At 41.2% G+C, this 19,740-nt stretch overlaps 1 protein-coding gene across 1 annotated transcript in view; it reads right to left on the bottom strand.

Moving 5' to 3' along the window:
- The window catches only part of Glud1 (glutamate dehydrogenase 1), a gene marked incomplete at its 5' end in the record, with an annotated part of 33,191 nt that extends 13,451 nt beyond the window's left edge, over positions 1-19,740 (bottom strand). The window contains 4 exon segments of the mRNA XM_005407910.2: positions 3,369-3,432; positions 4,659-4,714; positions 5,784-5,864; positions 19,427-19,740. Coding sequence (XP_005407967.2) covers positions 3,369-3,432; positions 4,659-4,714; positions 5,784-5,864; positions 19,427-19,740 — 515 coding nt within the window.

Genomic DNA, 19,740 nt, shown 5'->3' on the forward strand with positions numbered 1-19,740 from the left:
TTTACCTTTTGTGGTGCTGTGCGACATTACCAGCCCTTTTTGAGACAGTATCATGTTAAACTGCCCAGGCTGGTCTAAGGTGTGATCCTTCTGCTTCAGCCCTCCATGGAGTTGGGATTACAGGATATGCCACCACACCTGTATACGTGTCTTGTTATAGTTGTAACTTTCTCTATTTCACAGAGTAAGATAAAAAAATTTATCTTACCGTACAAACTCAAGTTTATTAAAAAAAATTACAACTTTCAAAATGGTTAGTGTTGGGCCTGGTGGAAAACAATAACAGAAAGTTAAATTAAGCGTCCTCTTAAAAAATAAAGTTCCCCCCACTTTTTGTATTTCAGGCTGGTCTTGAACTCACTATGTAGTTCAGACTGGCCTTGAACTCACAGCAATCCTCCTGCTTCAGCCTTCCAAGAGCTAGAATTACAGGCATGTGTAATAATGCTCTTCTTAAAGGGTTGCACCCATATTAATCTTTACTTTTTAACCATCAGAATAAATACATTTTCCTGTTGTCTACAGTCCATTGGCCCAGGTTCCAGCTGATGTAATTCTCTGCACAAGCTGTGATGCAATGAATACAAGACACGCCCAAGACAATTCTGATATGCAAGGTGTGCTTTTGACATCAGTCACTACTACATCTAGGTCCCTATTCTTTAGACACTTGACTGTCCCAAGCCTCCCCTCAAGCTACCCAGCAGGCCTGCTTGAAGATCGATGCCATGCCATCCACTGGTGGAAGGATTCTGCTGTTTCTCTAGGCTCCCTTTCCACACCTCAGTGACAGGTTAGTACACTTGTTTAACCACATTCCTTTTCTTTGGTATACATGACAAACTGCTAGCCAAATATCCTTGTTTTCAGCAAGGCTAAGGGATAAGTAATAGGCTTGTTGTTTCAAGTAACAATTCCAATTGTCAAGTGGCAGATCTGAGTCAGACAGTTTGTAAATAAAGTTTCTTACCAATATTCATTTAGACTGCCAAGGGCAGGACAGCTTCCCCAACTCAAAACAAAGGTACAGAGTATTACTAGGTTCTGCTGCATACAAAAACAGTGTTTGGGGATGCACAGATTACAAGTCATTCTCTTACTGCCAAAGTCTCTAACATTTAACAGAGAACAGGTGTGAGGCAGAAGCCCATCCTTTCTGAAGTGATGGCTCTAACAGCACAAGCACAGGGTGAGAACAGACAGTAGGTAATCTTGGTACGGCGATATAGGACTCTGAGAAGGACAGAGACATTAGAGATCTGCATGCAGGGATGTTACAGTTTACACAGGTCTAGGCTATCTACACTCCACAAGAGAGTCAACAGCACCCTTCCACAAGTCTCCCAAGAACCAGAAGAGGAAATGGTACTTCCAATTCCTTCTATGAGGCTGGTATTACCCTGACACCAGGACAGGATAAAGATATCACAAGAAAGCTACAGATCACTACCCCTTACAGTAACAGTAAAAATACGTGGTTGTACATGATTATCCTGAGAACTACAAAGTATCAGTGAGAGAAATTAGAGACTCAAGTAAACAGATGTACCATAAACCATGTTCATAGACTGGAAGACAAGATGGTTAAGTCAGCAATCTGCCATTAATTTGTCTACAGATTTAAACATTCCTATCAAAATCGCAGCTGCCTTTCCGGCAGTTTGACAAGGTGATCTTAAGCTCACAAAACAAATCAGTCAGGATTCGGACTCAAGTCTCAGTTGTGATCTAAAACTCTGTGGAAAGGCAAGTCAAGAAATCTGGGCTGGAACATGTAATCCTCTTGCCTCAGCTTTCCAGAGTGCTGGGATTACATGAATGTGCCACCATGCCCAACTTCTAAAGAATCTTACTTAACTTTTGGAACTGAGACACTTGTCAAGATTCATAAAATTAAGTGAGAAACACTCTAGATACAGGCAATTCATGACTGAATAAAGTTCAAAACCACATAAAGTTATTAAAATGCACTTCAGATTTAGGCTAAGAGGGTATGATACGGAAGTGGAAGGCTACCATCAGGCTAAAGATTTTAACTCACTCTATCTTAGAACTAGGACTCGCCCTCACAGGTGTAAAGGTGGTTAATTCCTATTACCTTCCTAGCACGCTTCTCACGTGACAATTTCACACCAGTGCTGGTGTGAGGTATGTCACAACCCAAATGCCTTTCAGATTACGACAGCAGGGCCAAATCTTATAAAACCCTAGTGTTTATCTATATGCATCTTATTTCAATGTTATTTACTTATTTCATGCCTTTTTTTCTAAAAATGGGGCAAATTTCAAAATACAGGTAACAGTGAGACCCTGTTTCCAAAACAAAAGCACTGAAATAAAAACACAGAACAAACAACCCCCCCTGAAACCCAATCCCTGAAAAAAAAACAAGGGCAGGAAAGGAGAGAAAAAGTAAATTTTCTTTTCCTTTAGTCTTATTTTGTTTAACTATGATATAACAAGAAAAGTTACCTCAAGTAATTTTATTTTATTCAAATAAAATGATCAAGACTTAAACTGTTTGAAAATTAAATAAATGATAAATATTTATATACCACAAAGAGTATATTCATGTCTTACACAAAACAATAAACACAGATAAAACAAACGAACAAAAAAAATCAAGCAGGCTGGGCGTGGTAGTGCATGCCTGTAATCCCAGCAAGTTGGGGGTGCTTGGGGCGTGTGCTGAGGCAGGAAGATTGCAGAATTCAACGCCAGCCTGGGCTATCAAGTGAGTTCAAGACCAGTCTGAACTATACAGCAAGACCCTATTTCAAAAACCAAAGCGAACCAAAAATAAAGCAAACAAAGATTAGTTTCTTTAGCATGCTCATTAGTAAAAGTCCTGGTAGCCAGCACAAGGTGCCTTGGGAACCCTCAAGACTCCGATGGAACGAGTGACCACTCTGGGCCTGCACTGTTCCCACTGCTCTAAAGAGACAGCTGAGGCTATTCAACACCTCCAGCTCCAAAAGGTACCAGATTCCTGCTTTAGACACAGGACAGCTGCTTTAAAATCTGCTTTACACTTATTAAAAAATATTTTACATTCAGGTATTACTCAGAGCCACAGAATTTGGCCATGTGTTTTTGAATGTTCAGTCAGGAATGCAAAATGTGATTATATTCATCCCAACCTTTAGACCACCCTCACCACTCCTGGTGTTCACAATGCATGCAGAAAACCTGAACTTTTCCATTATTGATGGGTTACAAACATCTGGGGTGCCCACGAGATCTAGGAGAGAACCTAGCTTCTCACAGAAAGGGCAACTCTGTTCAGCTGTATATAAAGGCAGGAGTTTAAGACAATTGCTCTGTAGATGCTTCCACTATATACTGAAACCATGTATGGCAATACATACCGATAAAACCCTTCTTCGCTAACTCCATGGTGAACCTTCTTGTGATCTTTTCCAATTCACTGTCCTGTAAAGGAAAAAATAAGGAAACAAAAATTAGATTAGAAAGGCTGGGGTACAGGTCAGCTGTACAGCATAGGCTAAGCATGCACAAAGTGGTGAGTTCAATCAAAAAAATCCAGAGCTTAAATCCCAACTCCTCTTTGCATTAATTCTTCACTCAACAACAGCAACAACAACACCACAAAAAACTAGCTGGGTGTGGTAGTGCACACCTGTAATCCCAGCACTGGGGAGGCTGAGGCAGGAGGATTGCCATGAGTTTAAGGACAGCCTGAGCTGCAAAGTGAGTTCAAGGCCAACCTGAACTATACAGTGGAAACCCTGTCTCAAAAAGACAAAACAACAACAACAACAATCAAAACAAACAAACCCCCCAAAACCAAGAAAACCTCTCAAAACCCAAAGTAATTAGATTATGGACCTCCTGAACCTTATCTATGATTTATTTAAATGGCAAATTTTAAAAAATTTATTTACTTATTTTTTTGTCTTTTTGAGACAGGGTCTCTCTATGCAGTTCAGGCTGGCCTTGAGCTCACTTTGTAGCCCAGGCTGGTCTCAAACTCACAAGGATCCTCCTGCCTCAGCCTCCTAGACAGAGTGCTGGGATTACAGGGGTGTGCCACCACGCCTGGCTCTAAATGGCAAATTTTAAAGACAATGAATCATATATATTTATTAAGGTATTACTTATACAGATTATAATTTAGTTGTATGTGTAACACTGTAAGTGATTTTCATTAACTTGAAACTGATAGCATAAACAATACAATTATTTATTAGGTTAGTTATTTGTCAAAAGAACAAGAGCTCTACATTAAATCTTCAGATCATATTAATTTTTGAACATGGATATAAGTGCCTAAAAATGTGAAAGAATTAGCCAGGAGTGGTAGCACACACCTATAACCTTAGTCCTTGGGAGGTTGATGCAGGAGGATTGCTGTGAGTTCAAGGCAAGCCTGGATTACATAGTGAGACTTTGTTTCATAAAACCAAAAACAAGGAGGTATTAACTACCTTTAAACCAAAGAAGACAATCTAGAGACTGATATTAGGCATTTTATATGGCAACACATTCAGTAAGTTAATCATATACTTATTTTCCCATTCCTTTTGAAAAGTCAAGACCTTCAATCTTACCAATATGGAGGATACACAGGAGCTCAGAAATTAATTCCAAGTCCTTTGGTAAATGCTAGTGGATACACATGCTGCTTTGATACTTACTGAATAGCTCTTGGGGTTGATCTTAACACCTGCTTTAGCCCCACCAAATGGCACATCTGAAAGGGAAGGTTCAAAGTTGTTATTCCATATAAAGATTAAAAAATAAAAAGATGGTACTATGTAATATGGGTTGAGTGTTCCTTATCAAATGTTTTTAAGAGTTTTTGATTTCAGGTCATTTTTGAATTTTGGAATATTTGCATACATATAATGATATTATCTTGGGGAAAGGGGCCCAAATCGAAACATAAAATTCATTTAGTTCCAAATACATATAGCCTGAATGTCATTTTGTACAATACTTTTTGTGTGCCTGTGTTTTGACTCCACCCTGGAGAATAAAAAACAGTGGGGAGTTTCTTATTGTTTTTGAGACAAGGTCACATTATGCAGGCCAGGCAGCCTCCTGCATGCTGGGATATGTGTGTTACCACGCCTGGCTTAGGTGTGGAGTTTACTTGTGCTATCATGTCAGTGTTCAGAAAGCTTTAAATTTTGGAGCATCTGAGATTTTTGGACTAACAATGTTTAAGCTGTATTACAAAAAATGTTAACATTTAATTATTATTATTAATTTTTTTGTATTGGGAATCGAACTCAGGGCCCCACACTTATCAGGCAGGCGCTGTGCCACTGAGCTACATCCCTGGCACAAGGTTTAATTTCAGAAAATTCAAGAAATAAAACTACATTGATCTCTTAACAATATATTGCACAGGGCTGGGGATTTAGCTCAGCGACAAAGCGCCTGCCTGGCAAGCGCAAGGTCGTGAGTTCGGTTCCTGGTACCGGAGAAAAACCAAAAAAAAAAAAAAAAACAAAAAAACCAAAAAAACCAATATATTGCACACTGTAAGACTAGCCAAGTTGCAATGCATATTTAATCAGTGCTTTTTACTGCTTTTAAAAGAACACGAATGGTATTTACTTTCCTTCTGCTATGACTGGGTCTTGTTTACACAGTATGGACAGGGATTTAAAATGAAGAACTACATTTAAAGAAAATCTAGTGAGTGTCTGTAAAAACCCCCCACTTAAAAAAAAGATGAAGCCACATCTTCAGAATGTCCTTGAGTGCAAACACATTTCCCTGCAGTCGTCAGGCAGTGACAGGTGAGCACTTACCAACCACCGCACACTTGTATGTCATCAGCGAAGCCAATGCCTTCACTTCGTCCACACTCACATCAGTGCTGTAGCGGATGCCTGGGCAAGGGTTATTTTTTAGAAGCGGGTGGGGAGAGAAAGGGATGTATTTAGAGCAATTTGCAATAAGCTTTTTTAAAAAAGGCTATACTCTGTAATAAATGGTGCTGGAAAGGCTGGCCCTGCACATGCTGAAGATTCAAACTGGACCCATATCTTTCACCATGCACTAAACTAAATTCAAAACGGATCAAAGATCTAAATATTAAAACAGAAACATTAAATCTGCTGGAAGATAGAATAGGTAAACTCTTGAAGACATTGCTGTAGACAAAGACTTTATGAATAAAACCCGGATCATACAGGAACCATCCCCAAGAATCAACAACTGGTATCTTATCTTACTAAAAAGCTTTTCCTAGCAAGAGAAACCATCAACAGTGTGAAGAGACAACTCACAGTGTGGGAAAAAATGTTTTCCAGCTGCTTCTCGGATAAAGGACTACTATCAAGAACATATAAAGAACTCAAAAAAAATCAGGCCTCTCAAATTTAAAGATCCAATCCACAAATGGGCATCTGAGATGAATACACACTTCTCAGGTGAAGAAATCAAACAGCAAATAAATATATGAAAAAATGTTCAACATCACTGGTCATTTGAGAGATGCAAATTAAAACAACACTGAGATTCCACCTCACCCAGGAAAGAATGGCTATCATCAAGAAATCAACCAATAACAAATGCTGGTGATACTGAAGAGTAAAGGGCTTCTGGGATGTGGGAAAAGACAAGGGAAAGAAGGAGAAATTTTGTATGTATGTATATACAGGATAGTTAACATGGTTGTTCTTCTGTCTTCTATTTCTATGCTGAAAGAAACTGTCAGTGAGTCTTTGGTTGACCAGTATTGCATGTCTATATCTGTTTTCATGAGAAGCCACTTTGAAGATATCAATATGTAATACAACCACCATTGTTAATTCCCTACCACTTTGTTTGTAACTCTGTATTGTCTGTGTTGTGCTTGTGATATGTTGTAAAATGTTGTATGTCTGTTAATGTTTCCCTCCTTTTATCTTTAAAAAAAAAAAATGTAGTGCAATTTGGAAAAAAAAAAAACAAATGCTGGTGATGCTGTGGGGGAAAAAGAAACCCTTCTGCACTGTTGGTGGGAGTGCAGACTGGTGCAACCAAGTGGAACTGAGTGTGGATAGTCCTCAAAAAACCAGGATTGGAGAATCCCATTTGACCCAGCTAATTCCCCTTTTGGGTATCTTCTCAGAAGAATTAAAAACATCACACCACAGTGATATATATGTGCACCAATGTTTAAAGCAGCACAATTTGTAATAGCTAGATCTTGGAAACAACCCAAATGCCCATTAACTGAGGAATAGATAAAAAGGATGCGGTCTTTTTATACAATAATGGAGTACTACTCAGTGATAAATGAGGATAAACTGGAGACTTTTATTGGTAAATGGATGTAACAAGACCATACTCATAAGTGAAATGAACCAGACTCACATGTATAAACACTGTATTGTCTCCTTAGTGTGAGAAGCTGAAAGAGTAAATACAATTCAAAATGTATAACAGATACTGTAAAATGGGAAGAAACTTCAAAAGGAAAGAGAAACTGGGAGGGGGAATGGAGAAAAGAAGGGAAAGCAAAAAACCATACAAATACATGATAGGATAGTTATACTACTAAAAAAAAAGTTATACTACTAATTTCTCGGTTCATTTTAAAGAAAGGTTTGTGCTAATAGTTTGGACAATTAAATGCTGATATTTTGTACTCTAAGTAACTAATTTAAAGATAACAATATGCAATGTATTAACCATTGTTACCCTCCTATTATCTTGTTTTGAAATTCTGTTTTATTTTTTTCTCTTTAAAATAAAAAAAGGCTGTAAAATGATATCCACACCATCTGCATTTTGCATTTAGGCTACTTCCAAGCACAGCTAAAATAGTAGCTTATGTGTCAGAAGAGCACAACAAGTGAAAAGGGAAAGCTGCCAATCAGACACCCAGAGAGGGCTACAGAAAGCACAGTGAATTTGCCTTAGAGTATTTTGAGAGTGAAGAGTGCAGTACTCAAGTTCGGTCTGAGACAAGGCTCTCGAGCAGAAGACAACTGAGATATAGTCCTTGTCCTCAAATGGAAAATTATAGTAAACTGGTTTCACAAGATAAAAATTATCTCCAAAGCTGGGGGTATAGCTCAGCTGAGCAGCACAGGTGCTTGCCTGGCAAGCACAAGGTCCTGAGTTGGATCCCTGGTACCAAGGAAAACAAACAAATAAAAAACCAAAACAACAACAAAACCTCTCCAAATTAATGGTTTTATACTTTCTGGAGGACAATTAGCTCAGGGAAGCCATTTTTATTTTCCTTTTACTGGTTTGGGTATTTTGGTAACAGGAATTTTTGATTGTTTTTTGTTTGTCTATTTTTCTTTTTTAGACAGCGTGTTGCTATGTAGTCCAGCCTGGCCTTGAACTTGCAGGGATCCTCCTGACTCAGCCTCCCAAGTGCTAGGACTGGAGTGCACTACCACATCTGGCTAGGAATTTTGCTTTCTGATTGAACATAAACATGGGCAAATGGGACAGTTACCAGGCTTGACAGATTCAACTATAATTCTAGGTGTCTTACTGAGGCTCTGGCTTTTAATGTCTGCATCCAGATAGACTCTTCTGCTGGTGACTCCTTTCACCCAGCCGTAGTCTCTCTCAAGTGAGCATGGTAAGCCATCTCCCCTTTCTGGGGGTGACCCCTTCTGCAAAGAGGGAGATGGCCAGGCAGAAGACCATCAAGTGTCAGGGAGAAGGTACACAGAATGGGTGGTGCTCATTGCTCCGTTTTTTGCAGGGCTAAGCCATCTCTCTTCCTGTTTCCCTCTCTTGGCCCAGCAAGAAGCCTGTGGGGCTTGGCCTGTGTCTGGGTGCAGAGACCTCAGGGAAGCTGCAGCCCTCCTCTCCCCATGGTTCCTGCCTGGTGCTGGGCAGGGACAGCTCTCCCAGTGTTTTTTAGGTGGAAAATATACAATACCTCGCACGCGGTTTGAGAAGACCTCTCTATTCCAGGAATTATCAGCCTAAATACTGACTGAAGAGACATTTTAAGGTAATTTTGGGCCGGGTGTGGCAGGGCACGCCTGTAATCCCAGCACTCGGGAGGCTGAGGCAGAAGGAGCACTGTGAATTCGAGACCAGCCTGGGCTACAAAGTGAGCTCAGGGCCAGCCTGAACTCAAGAGCGAGACCCTATCTCAAAAAGAAAAAACAAAACAAATAAGGTAATTTTATGTATAGTATATATGGCCATAAGGAGTAAATTCTGAAGCTGAACGTCTCTTTGGTTTATGGGGAGAGGAAAAAACTACACAGTTTGGCGTGGCACTGTATACTGCTAGTTCCAGGTTTTTAGCCTATGCAACACAGTAAGACCCTGTCTCAGATGGAAAAAAGAAAAAAGAAATGACTACACACAAGTGTTCTCTTAGAATTACATCTTGCACAACAATGTATTTGCTGGTAAAATAAATGTACTCAATCTTAAAACTTTAGAATGCAGGATGAAGGAAGATTTTCTAAGACACAAAGATGTCTGTGCAGCTTGCTGTGCCATGTGGTTAAGTCTCTGTCATTCCAAGGCCCTCCCTGACCACCTCATTTAAACAGTACCTCCTCCACCATGCTCTAGCCCCTCACCTTCTACCTTCTTCCGTATTTACCCTGAAGGATCTTATCTGTTTAATGTCTGGCTATCTCATCCAGGAGGTTAGTGCCAGAAGGTCAGATCATTTTGTGTGCTGCTTTAATTCTTAGTGTCTAACAGAAAACATAAGATCACGCACTCAAATACATTTTGAATAAATATACCAATCTTTGACTCTTAGAATTTAAGGTAAAGGGCCAGGTATGGTGGTGCCTGCTTATAATTCCAGCACTCAGAAGGCTGAGGCAAGAAGACTTCTGGGAGTTTGAGGCCACCCTCAGCTACATAGTGAGACCTTGTCTCAATCAATTGATGTAGAGTGCTGGGGATATAGCTCAGCCCTTGGTTGCTTGCCTACAGGCAATGCCTTGGGGTCAGTCTCTGGTACTGCTAGTAAACCAACAAAAAATTAAGGTATAAAGGAAAGCCATGACCTACTCTTAGATTAACAGGAAAGAACTATCCAATACTAGAAAGTCACAGCACCAGGTTCTAAAAATTACTTTAGGAAAAAAATAATTAAAATAAAATTAAGACAAGCCAGGTATGGTGGTACACATCTGTAGTTCCAGCACTTGACAGGCAGAGGCAGGAGGATCACTGTCAGTTCAAGGCCAGTCTGGGCTATATAGTGAGTTCAAGGCCAGCCTGAACTGTACACAGTGAGCCTCTCTTTCAAAAAGACACACACACACACACAAAAAAAATTTGTATCTTTAACACAAAAATTTATCTTAAACACTAAGACACGCCCCCCCCCCCAGACTATTAAAAATGCTACTGAGTACTATGGCATATTACTGGGTAGAAACTGCTGAGCTGGGAGTCCAAGTCTAACACTTCATTCAGGTGACTCCAGCCCACAGTACCTGTTCACCTCAGGTGGCCAAGCTGGGGGGGGCGCCCTATGTAAGACATCTGGCACAAGCCCAAGCTGGGTCAGGCGTCACATTTCAATTATCACATTATGACAAGTCCTTACAAGGCAGTGGCCCATAGCAAAGCAACTCATTCTTTAACATGTTTCAGCTGGCTTATACCACCAGAGGTACATCCATGACTACAAGCTCCAATGGGACAGTCCCGCACGTACCACTGGTGGCTCTGGTGGGGATATTATCAGAACCACCCAGCAGCGAAAAGGCCTTACAAGAGCTTTCAATGACAACAGCCCTTGTGCCATAGGTTCATCACCACTAGGACTAGGAAAAGTCACAGCTTCTGCAGTTTTGGCTTTAGTATTCTCTCTCAAGGTAAATTCCTAAGGGTGGAGTGTTCTCCCTGTCCACAGGGATCATTTTTTCCTCACTGCTTGCAGAAGTAGGCACACTAAGTTATCCTAACTCTCCTTGCTTTCTCTAAGGGGAAGAGTTATTTTTCCTCAATTTAAAAAATTAAAGGTTTTAATTTTTAAAGATACCTATAATGTAGCACACTTAGTGGGGAACTAAAAACTGATTTCACTAGTAATATTCATAAATCAAATAGCAAAAACATCTAAATGGCAAGACTAACATTCTAGACCTAGATGCAAACTAGCAACCAGACTGTTACAGAAGTTGAAACGGAGTAACCATTTTATTACAAAAGTCCTTGAATAATATGAGTCAGAAATGGTTTCCACTGGATGGAACCCAGGCGCTCTTGTTTGTAAAAAGTGAAACCCTGTCCCCAGCTTAGTGTTGAGAATCCTCCTGGCAGCCACAGGCACTTGCTGCAGGCCATGGACTAATGAACTCCTGGAAAGGAGCTGAGGAGGAACCCTAAAGGGAGGGCTGGTGCTCTGGGAATAAGGCGATGCAGAGCAGGGTGGGGCATCCGCCAGTGGACAAACATGTTTTAACTTTCTAATTAATCAATGGTACATAAATGTTTCTACTTCCAGAAATTGGCAGGTATAATAATATATAGAGTGAAACTGTTACTATGAAAAAACTGAACAGGAAAATCTGAAGGTGCATCTAAACACTCATACCCTAGCAAGGTAGTTGTTATTCCTCCCCCTCTGGAATCAGAAGTCAAAGATACCTACATATGTATACTGTCACTTGAAAGTTCTTAACCACATTTTTAGTGACACAGAATATAACTGTGAAAAGGAACGCACTTCGTAAATTAAATTCGTAAACTCAGTAGACTGGGAGAAATCAGCACAACTGGAGGATGTGAAGGCCAAAAGGTGACATACTTCAAAGTTCAGTGACCACAGGAAGATTCTTCCAAATGGCTACTGTATTTTAAAAATTCTTAATTTGAAGACAAAACTGCTTAGTAAAGCCAAAAATAAGTAATATATACGTAAGAAAATCTTAAACTTTATAAATTAAGAGTCTTATTCAAGGCCTGAATATGCTCATGTCCCTCCTTTTCTTTGGGACAGGGTGTGCAGGAGAGAAGGCTAACAGTGCACAGGGCCAAGGAGGAGGAACTAGTGCTCCAGAAATGGAGGAAGGCAGCCAGGCACAGTAGTGTACAGCTATAATTGCTTTGAGGGCAGTCTAGGATACACAATGAATTCAAGGCCAGCCTGAACTACATAGTAAAGACCCTGTCTCAAAAAGAGGAGGAAGACAAGCTAGAAATTTTTTTCTACCCCAAACTCTCAGCACCATCTATCAGCCTCCACTGACCATGACATTACTAGTGTTTGAGATCATAGGATCTCTGGATGACAGCACTCCAGGTACAACTACAGACGTACAGCAGTTGATTTTAACAAAGAGCAGCTCACGGCTGGCTAAGCTAGGCAGTGAATAGGTTGATTATCAAGGTGTCAACTGCAGGTTGAATGTCCTTAGAAATGGGATCAAACCAAAGTCTACTTTCTGATCTGTCACCACTATCTGCTGATCTGTTGACAAAAGCATCTGCTTCAGTACAGAGCAAAGGAAGAACTCCACCCTTGGCAATCAATCTTCAAGATTATCAATTTTGGTGAAGCTGCAGGAAGGGCAGGGGATGGAACAAAGTTCTTATTGTACCTCTTGTACAAGAGAAACTAAGGACAGTTATTTCCAACTAGCTGGTATGCAGACATTTCAGAAGAACACTAATGAAACATAGGCTGCTACCTGCAAACCACAGCACATAGCACTGCTTTGCTTCTTATAGTAACTAATATTTTAGTTACCAGGTATTTCTTAGCATGCTGAAGCACCCAACAACAGGTACACGCACAAAGTTTTTCTAGGAGAGACAAAAATAAAAAACAAAAACTAGAGTTTCCATAGTGATGATGAAAACAAGCCAGCTCATTATGTCAAAAATGATTCAGTGAAAACCACAACTGTGCAGCCTGAATTTTCCTTTCCTAGCTGACTCAAAACCAAACACACATTCAAACAATCCCTGCAGTTTTATATGATGAATCATTAACTAAGTATTTATGAAAATTCAAATGCTTTTTAAAACTACTACTTTAATTGAAATCTCGTAAATGATTACAATTTATTCATCAGAAATCCAATTCCCAGCTGTATTCTAAATTATTTCTTCAATGAATAGGAGTTCCACCACAACCACAGAACCCCAAGACAAACAAAAAGGCCTTAGAATTCTTAAAATTCATTTACTACACTCACCATTTACCCATCAGAACATATTTTCCCTTAATATATTTTCCTAACTCACAAGAGTAGAATAACTTAATTAAAAATGAGGAGCAGTAGCGAAGAACAAAGAACTAGTGTTCATCAGCAAGTAATGACCATCTGAACCCCAGAAGTCTCAGACATAAACTCAACACAGCACTTGAAAGAGAATCTTGCAGAGGAACCAAGAAAAGCCAACACTTTAATTAGGCACTTTCCACTTCTAACTATTCTGAAGAAACAAATTTAAGCTTTCTGGGAAGCAGATGTTTAGCTGATAATGGAAAATATTTTGCTTCTTTTTTTCTATCCCTTGAGACAGTCCTAAAATCCAGTGCTAGGACTTAAAATGTAACCCAGCCTGGCCTTGAACTTGTAATATGCCTGCCTCAGCTTCTGAGTGGTGCTCAACACCTCACCTGGCTAGCTTGTGTTCATTAAAATTTAAAACTATGTAACATACATTCATATTTTCATCCATCAAAACTTAAGTCTCCTTTGACTTCCAATTTTGACTAAAGCCTTCTTTGTAGGAATGACTATTCTTGCAGATTTAAATGTTTTATCTTTCCATTTATATAGACTCACATCTGTGAAACAATAATGGTAAACCTGGGCATAACTTCATCCCAAACAGTTGTTGGAAATGATGCAAAGTTAGCAACTAGAAAGTTGGATAGTGTTTAGCAACTAAACACAGTGAAAGGTTTGAAGGGACATGGGCTTGAAATTTCAGATATCCAGTTTGTATAAATTATTTATTAGTCTAAGTGATATCTGAGATGGGTCTTCACAGAGGAAGGGAATTATTTGGAGACAGCAGGCAAGCACAGAAAGACACTGCAAGTTGAGTGGCACAGTGGCACATGCCCATGATCCCAGCCTGGGCAATTCAGCAGGATGGGTCTGGGGTTACAAGCGTGCACCACCTCACCCTTCTAAAAGTCCTACCAAGCCAGGCATGGTGGGGCATGCCTGCAAATCCTGGGACTGGGGTGGGACTTAGACGGGAGGATTGCTGCAAGTTCAGGGCCAGCCTGAACTACACTGTGAGACCCTGTCTCAAAAAAAGTTTTATCAATACAAGACTTCAAAAAAGGCCTTTAAACCTCTTAATTACAAAAAACTTTTAAAATGCTATTTCATTGCCTCAGCAACTAGAATAAATGAGCCACTAATGTCTGATGATATTCATATGTAAAGCTGTCTCAACAGGCATTATTTTCAGGAAGAAGGTAGGTGTTTTAGTAGCTTCTAACAGATAGACAAAACTTGTAACTTTTTAGATGAAGGAACCAAGCAATGACAATAATCATTATGGTGTATGCTGGAACCAGAACTCCAGTCCCACCACATGCTGACTGTGTCACCTTGCCAAAGGACACCACACTCAGATCTTAGCCAGTTTTGGACATTAAGGGCAGCAGTTCATTTCAGGAAGCATAAAAGCAATGATGCACAAGAAGTTCCTGTGTGCCCTGTGATGAGGCATCAGAGGATGCGTGCAGAGTTCCTAGTGAAAGGTCTTGCACACAGAGCTTTCAACAACAGCTGTCACCACTATCTGCTGCTTTGCCTCAGGGCCTCTCTGAAGGAAGGAAGTGTTAGTATGTTTTTGCTGCTGCTTATTTATTTTTGCCCAGGCTGTGCCCAACCAAATTTGTGGTCCTCCTGCCTCAGCCTCTTAAGAGTGCTGGGATCACAGGCATCTGACACCACACTCAGTATTAGTGGATAGAAATGATTTTCCTAAGCAATAACAGGGAATCCAATTCACCAACCGTGGTAAATCCAATTTTTTCCCACTGTCAACCTGAAAGCTCAATTTACCAGTTTTACTGGGATTTAATAGATATTCGTGCTTAGCCTCCAATTTGAGATCCTCCAATTCTCACAAAGTGTATTCTGTGAAGTGAGTTAGCAGTGCCTGTCTTCCCTGCAGAGCCTGGTTGCTAAACGGATTCCCACACACAATGCTGGGACTCTGATGCACACCTTTCCACCAGGATCAGGATTTCATTCTCTAGCATACTTTTTTTGGACACAGGGTCTCATTATGTAGTTCAAGTTGGGCTTGAACATACAGTAATCCTTTTGCCTCAGCCTTCTGAGTGCTGGTAATACAGGCATACACCATAATGTCTAGCATCTCTAGTATACTAGTAAGGAAGAGAAAGAGGAATGGAGCTTCCAAGCAGTTATAGGCTTTGCAAGTAGCACACAGTTCAGTATTTAACCATAAGGTACTAAAAACAACCAGCTCTGAGCTAAGGGCTACACAATATATGAATTACCTGTATTAACTTTCAGACACATAAATTCTGTGTGTATCTTGTGGTAGCAAGATGCAGACAGAGTTATACTTTCAGAATATCAAAAACTGTGAGTTTGTTCAGATACCCAAGTTCTGATGGTTGTCAATTCAGCATGGAAAAATAAGAGTCAGAAACATCCTGCCTGCCTCCCCTGGGAAGGCAGGATGACTCATTTGTAGGACCAGCCCCACTAGGGCCCTCCTCCTGCTCAGGGGAGACCACCCACTTCTTAGGGAGGATTCCGCACCTTGGCTCCCACATACCAGGTGCAGGTGACCACACAGCCCTTAAAATTAAAGACTATGGCAGCTTATCTCGATTCAATCTACAGCCCATCAATTATACTTAAATGAGTGACAGCCTTACAAAATTCTAAGACAGGAGAAAGAACTAGGGATGGGAGAATTTTGGCTAAAGTTTTAAAGTCACAACAAAGTGGGGGCAGGCTTGAAGAGAAAGCAAACTGATCACACCATTAGGTGTCCATACCTTCCCCCCAGCTGACCTCTAAGTGATAAACTTCCTTCTGAAAAGGTAGAAGGGCCTCAGGCAGAACTGTGGCCAGTGGAACAGAGAATTCACTCTGAGAAAGTTCAGATACAGTCTCCAAAGCAGATTTCCTCAAGCACACCAGTGAGGGAGCTTGAGGCCAGTGTGGGAAACATAGGAGGCCCTATCTTTTGTTTTGTTTTGCCTTACTAGTATACTAGAGATACTGGACATCATGGTGTATGCCTGTATTACCAGCACTCAGAAAGCTGAGGCAAAAGGATTACTGTATGTTCAAGCCCAACTTGAACTACATAGTGAGACCCTGTGTCCAAAAAAAGTATGCTAGAGAAAGAAGACCTGATCCTGGTGGAAAGGTGTGCATCAGCATTGTGTGTGGGAAGACTGAACTAGTCTTCTCAAATCAGTGGTACATTTATTTATCCTTGCTGAACAAATATTTATTTTTCAGACCAGGTCTCAATATAATTCAGGCTGGCCTTGCATCCACTATGTCATTCAAGATGGTCTTAAACTTGGAATCTCAAAAAACAAAACAAAAACACCTCAGAATCTCCCTTCCTCAGCCTCCTGAGTGCTGAGATTAAAAGGATGCACAGCACAATAGATTTTCTGAAATTATTTTTAAGTCACTTAAACTGCCTTCAATCTATAGCCCATTCTTCTGCAAACCCTTAACAGGCAAATCAAGCAGTCTCAATTAAATACGGTATTTAGACAATGTGGGAAATTACTGTTATTGAATACTCATTTGCAATAAAGTGCCAGTCACTCCCAGGTCTTTAAACACCTCTTTCTCTTATAGAGGCAACTAGATTGCTGCTTGGCTTCAACTTTGAGAATTTTATTTTAGGAAACCCAGGCATAAGGTCACTGTGGAAGAAAGATTAGATATAGAAAAGCTAAGGAGAGAAAAAGGTGAGGAGCAGAAGAGCTTTCTTCTTTTGCAAAGAACACTTGGAAAGAAGACAGTTTAGTTGTGGGAGGAGTGTGGCTAAAATGTTTAAGGGGGAAAGACTTAGGACCATTTTGATCCTAACTACCTAATATATTCTAAAAGCAGAGTGGAGCCAACATTAATAACTTCCTTTTGTTTCTCTTTTGAAATTTTTAACTTAAGAGATAGAAGATAGGGCCCCAGCACTCTGTGAGGCTGATGCAGGAGGATCTCAAGTCCAAGCCTAGCAGGGGTGATTTAAAAAGACCTTGTCTCTACAAAACAAAACAAAACAAAACATAGTTCATAGGTGAAGGTCCTGGTTTCAATCCCTGGTACATAAAAGACAACAAAACAAAACAAAACAAAAGATAGGGCCTCCTATGTTTCCCACACTGGCCTCAAGCTCTTGGCCTCAACAGACCCTCCGACCTAAGCCTCTGGAGTAGCTGGAAAAACAAGTGCTGCCTGTAACACTTGGTTTTTAACAACTTACTTACACATGAAAAAAGACTTTAATTGTTTCAGTGCAGAAAACCTCACTGAAAATAAGTTCAGTATAGAATGCACATTTTATTTTCTATAATCAAGTAAGGGTGATAAATGTGTAACCTGAATGTTTTGAGAGTAAATTTTGCCAATCATGTACAGTATTTAAAAGCATTCATAGTTACATATTCATCAATCCGTAATGTCTTTTAAATTGTTTAAGACACTAAATTTATCACTTTACACAGTCCAATTTCCTTCCATGCTACATCATCTTGCAATGTTCAGGAAATCAGTTTCTGTATGCTTGTGTGCTGATAAACAGAAGAGACTACACTCTGGTACATGCAAATGCTACAATAACAGAGCTCTGGAACATTGACGCAATTTGTTGCTAAGCTCACTATTGTGGCATAAAAACTGCTGTAGCAACTAGAGGAAGAGGACTGACAAACTTGAGTTGCATCAATGAGTGCAGAACTGTGACTTACAAAGAGAGAAGAGAAACTGGGCCTGGAAGAAGAAACAAAGAGCTTCAAAGAAACCAAATCAGATCCTGAAGAAAAACAAATATACTGGTTTGTTTGTGTATTTTTTAAGGGACTGGAAAATGCTGTGAACAGTAGTAAAACACACTCAATGCCTATTTTACAGCAACACGGCAATTTAGCCTAGTACGTGCCACACGTTGCCCCTTCCTTCAACATCCTTGTTTGCTTTACATGGGAGCCTGAGCTCCGTGTTCCTGGTCGGGGGGACGAGAGTGATAGGAAGAAGGCAGGCAGAGCAGAATGACAGCATGTCCATTTTATATAATTTTGGAGCTGGAAGGGAAATTAGAGGTCAAAGTGACTCCAACAGCCTCTAGTATAGGAAACTACAGAGCCAAAGGGCAATTAAACTCCAAAGGTAAACCCTAGGTATGGGTGGGGTCGATGCAAATTTAATGAATCATTAAACCACTGGCAACAACCTTTGTTCGCCCGTTGGGGATACCATCACAACCGAAATTTTCTGGAAAAGAAAGGATTTCCAGAACTTGCCCTTTTAAGTCTGCTGGCAACAGAAAGCTAGCCACTGAGTTGAGGTAGACAAAGGGATTAGCCCAACCCCCTCGATGTTTATTCGACAGCCCACCTCCGGCGAAACTCTTCTCCCCGGGATCTTTTATTTTCCTTAATTTCTTTATAACAATAAGGAAAAGAGATTTTGTCCTTCTTATTTTAGGTTACTTTTAACACCTTTAAAGACGCAGAGTACTTTGCAATATATTGGGGAGGGGTGTGAATAAAGCTTTTATTTGCCTGAAGAAAGCAAATCTGACCACCGAAACCAAATCTGCAGAGATCCCGAAACTACAGGATATCTCTGTGACTACCAAACTGTACCTGACTTGATTCTTTTCGTATTTAGCTTTTCCCAGGCTCGGATCTGGCGCTAGGCGGGACGCGTACACACCCCCAGGGCTGTTTCATTCTATAGGCTGGCAGGCCGTGGCGTGTGTACATCCAGGACGCCTGGTGTTACTGGCAGATTTTACCCTGCCTGAATTTGAGAGGGGGCGCAAAGCACATGGTCAGAATGTAAAAATAACCCAATTCACAAGAGTAACATGAGCTCAGTAAAGCTCATTCCCTTGATTAGCGCAACTGTCTAGACTTCAAACCTAGAATGCAGGTGATTTCCTGTTTTCTGTATCATCTGTCACTACTGTGGCAAAACGAACACGTCGGAAAACAACTTCAGAGTCTGCACTGGGGAGAATCCTACCACAGGCGCCCACGAAAGCTCGCCGGGCAGCCTCGGAGGGGCCAGTCACCGATGCCTTTCTCACAAGTGCATTTAGGCGGGGTTCCCACCCTACTCCGCGACCCTGATGCCCGGACACAGACGCTGTACACTGTCAGCTCTGCAGACAGCATCGGTGCAGCAGGGGCCCGGGTGACGAGGGCGGGCCGCCGACGTGGAAGTTTTAGGGCGGAAAGCCGCTGTCCGGCGAGCCTGCCACACCCGGGGCCGGGGGAGGGGACCGGCGGGGACGCGCTCACCTCCCTTGCAGGGCGTGCGGTGCTGGCTGTGCTGGGCGCGGTAGCCCTCCACGACCTCCCAGGAGCCGTCGTCGCGCCGGATCGGGAAGGAGACGCTCAGCACGTGGTTGCAGGGCTTGATGATGCGCAGGATGCCGCGCACGCGATTGCGCTTCTGCTCCTCGCTCTCGCGGGTGCGCAGGTCCTCCACCAGCTTGTCCTCCACGATGTTGGCGCCGCGGTCGAAGAAGCCCTCCACCATCTTGAAGAAGTTGGGGTCGTCTTCGCGCTCGGCCGCAGCATCGCTGTAGCGGCGAAGGCTGGGCGTCCCGAGG

Source organism: Chinchilla lanigera, unplaced genomic scaffold (genome assembly GCF_000276665.1).
Source record: "Chinchilla lanigera isolate Chin_1 unplaced genomic scaffold, ChiLan1.0 scaffold00109, whole genome shotgun sequence".
Taxonomy (NCBI): Eukaryota; Metazoa; Chordata; class Mammalia; order Rodentia; family Chinchillidae; genus Chinchilla; species Chinchilla lanigera.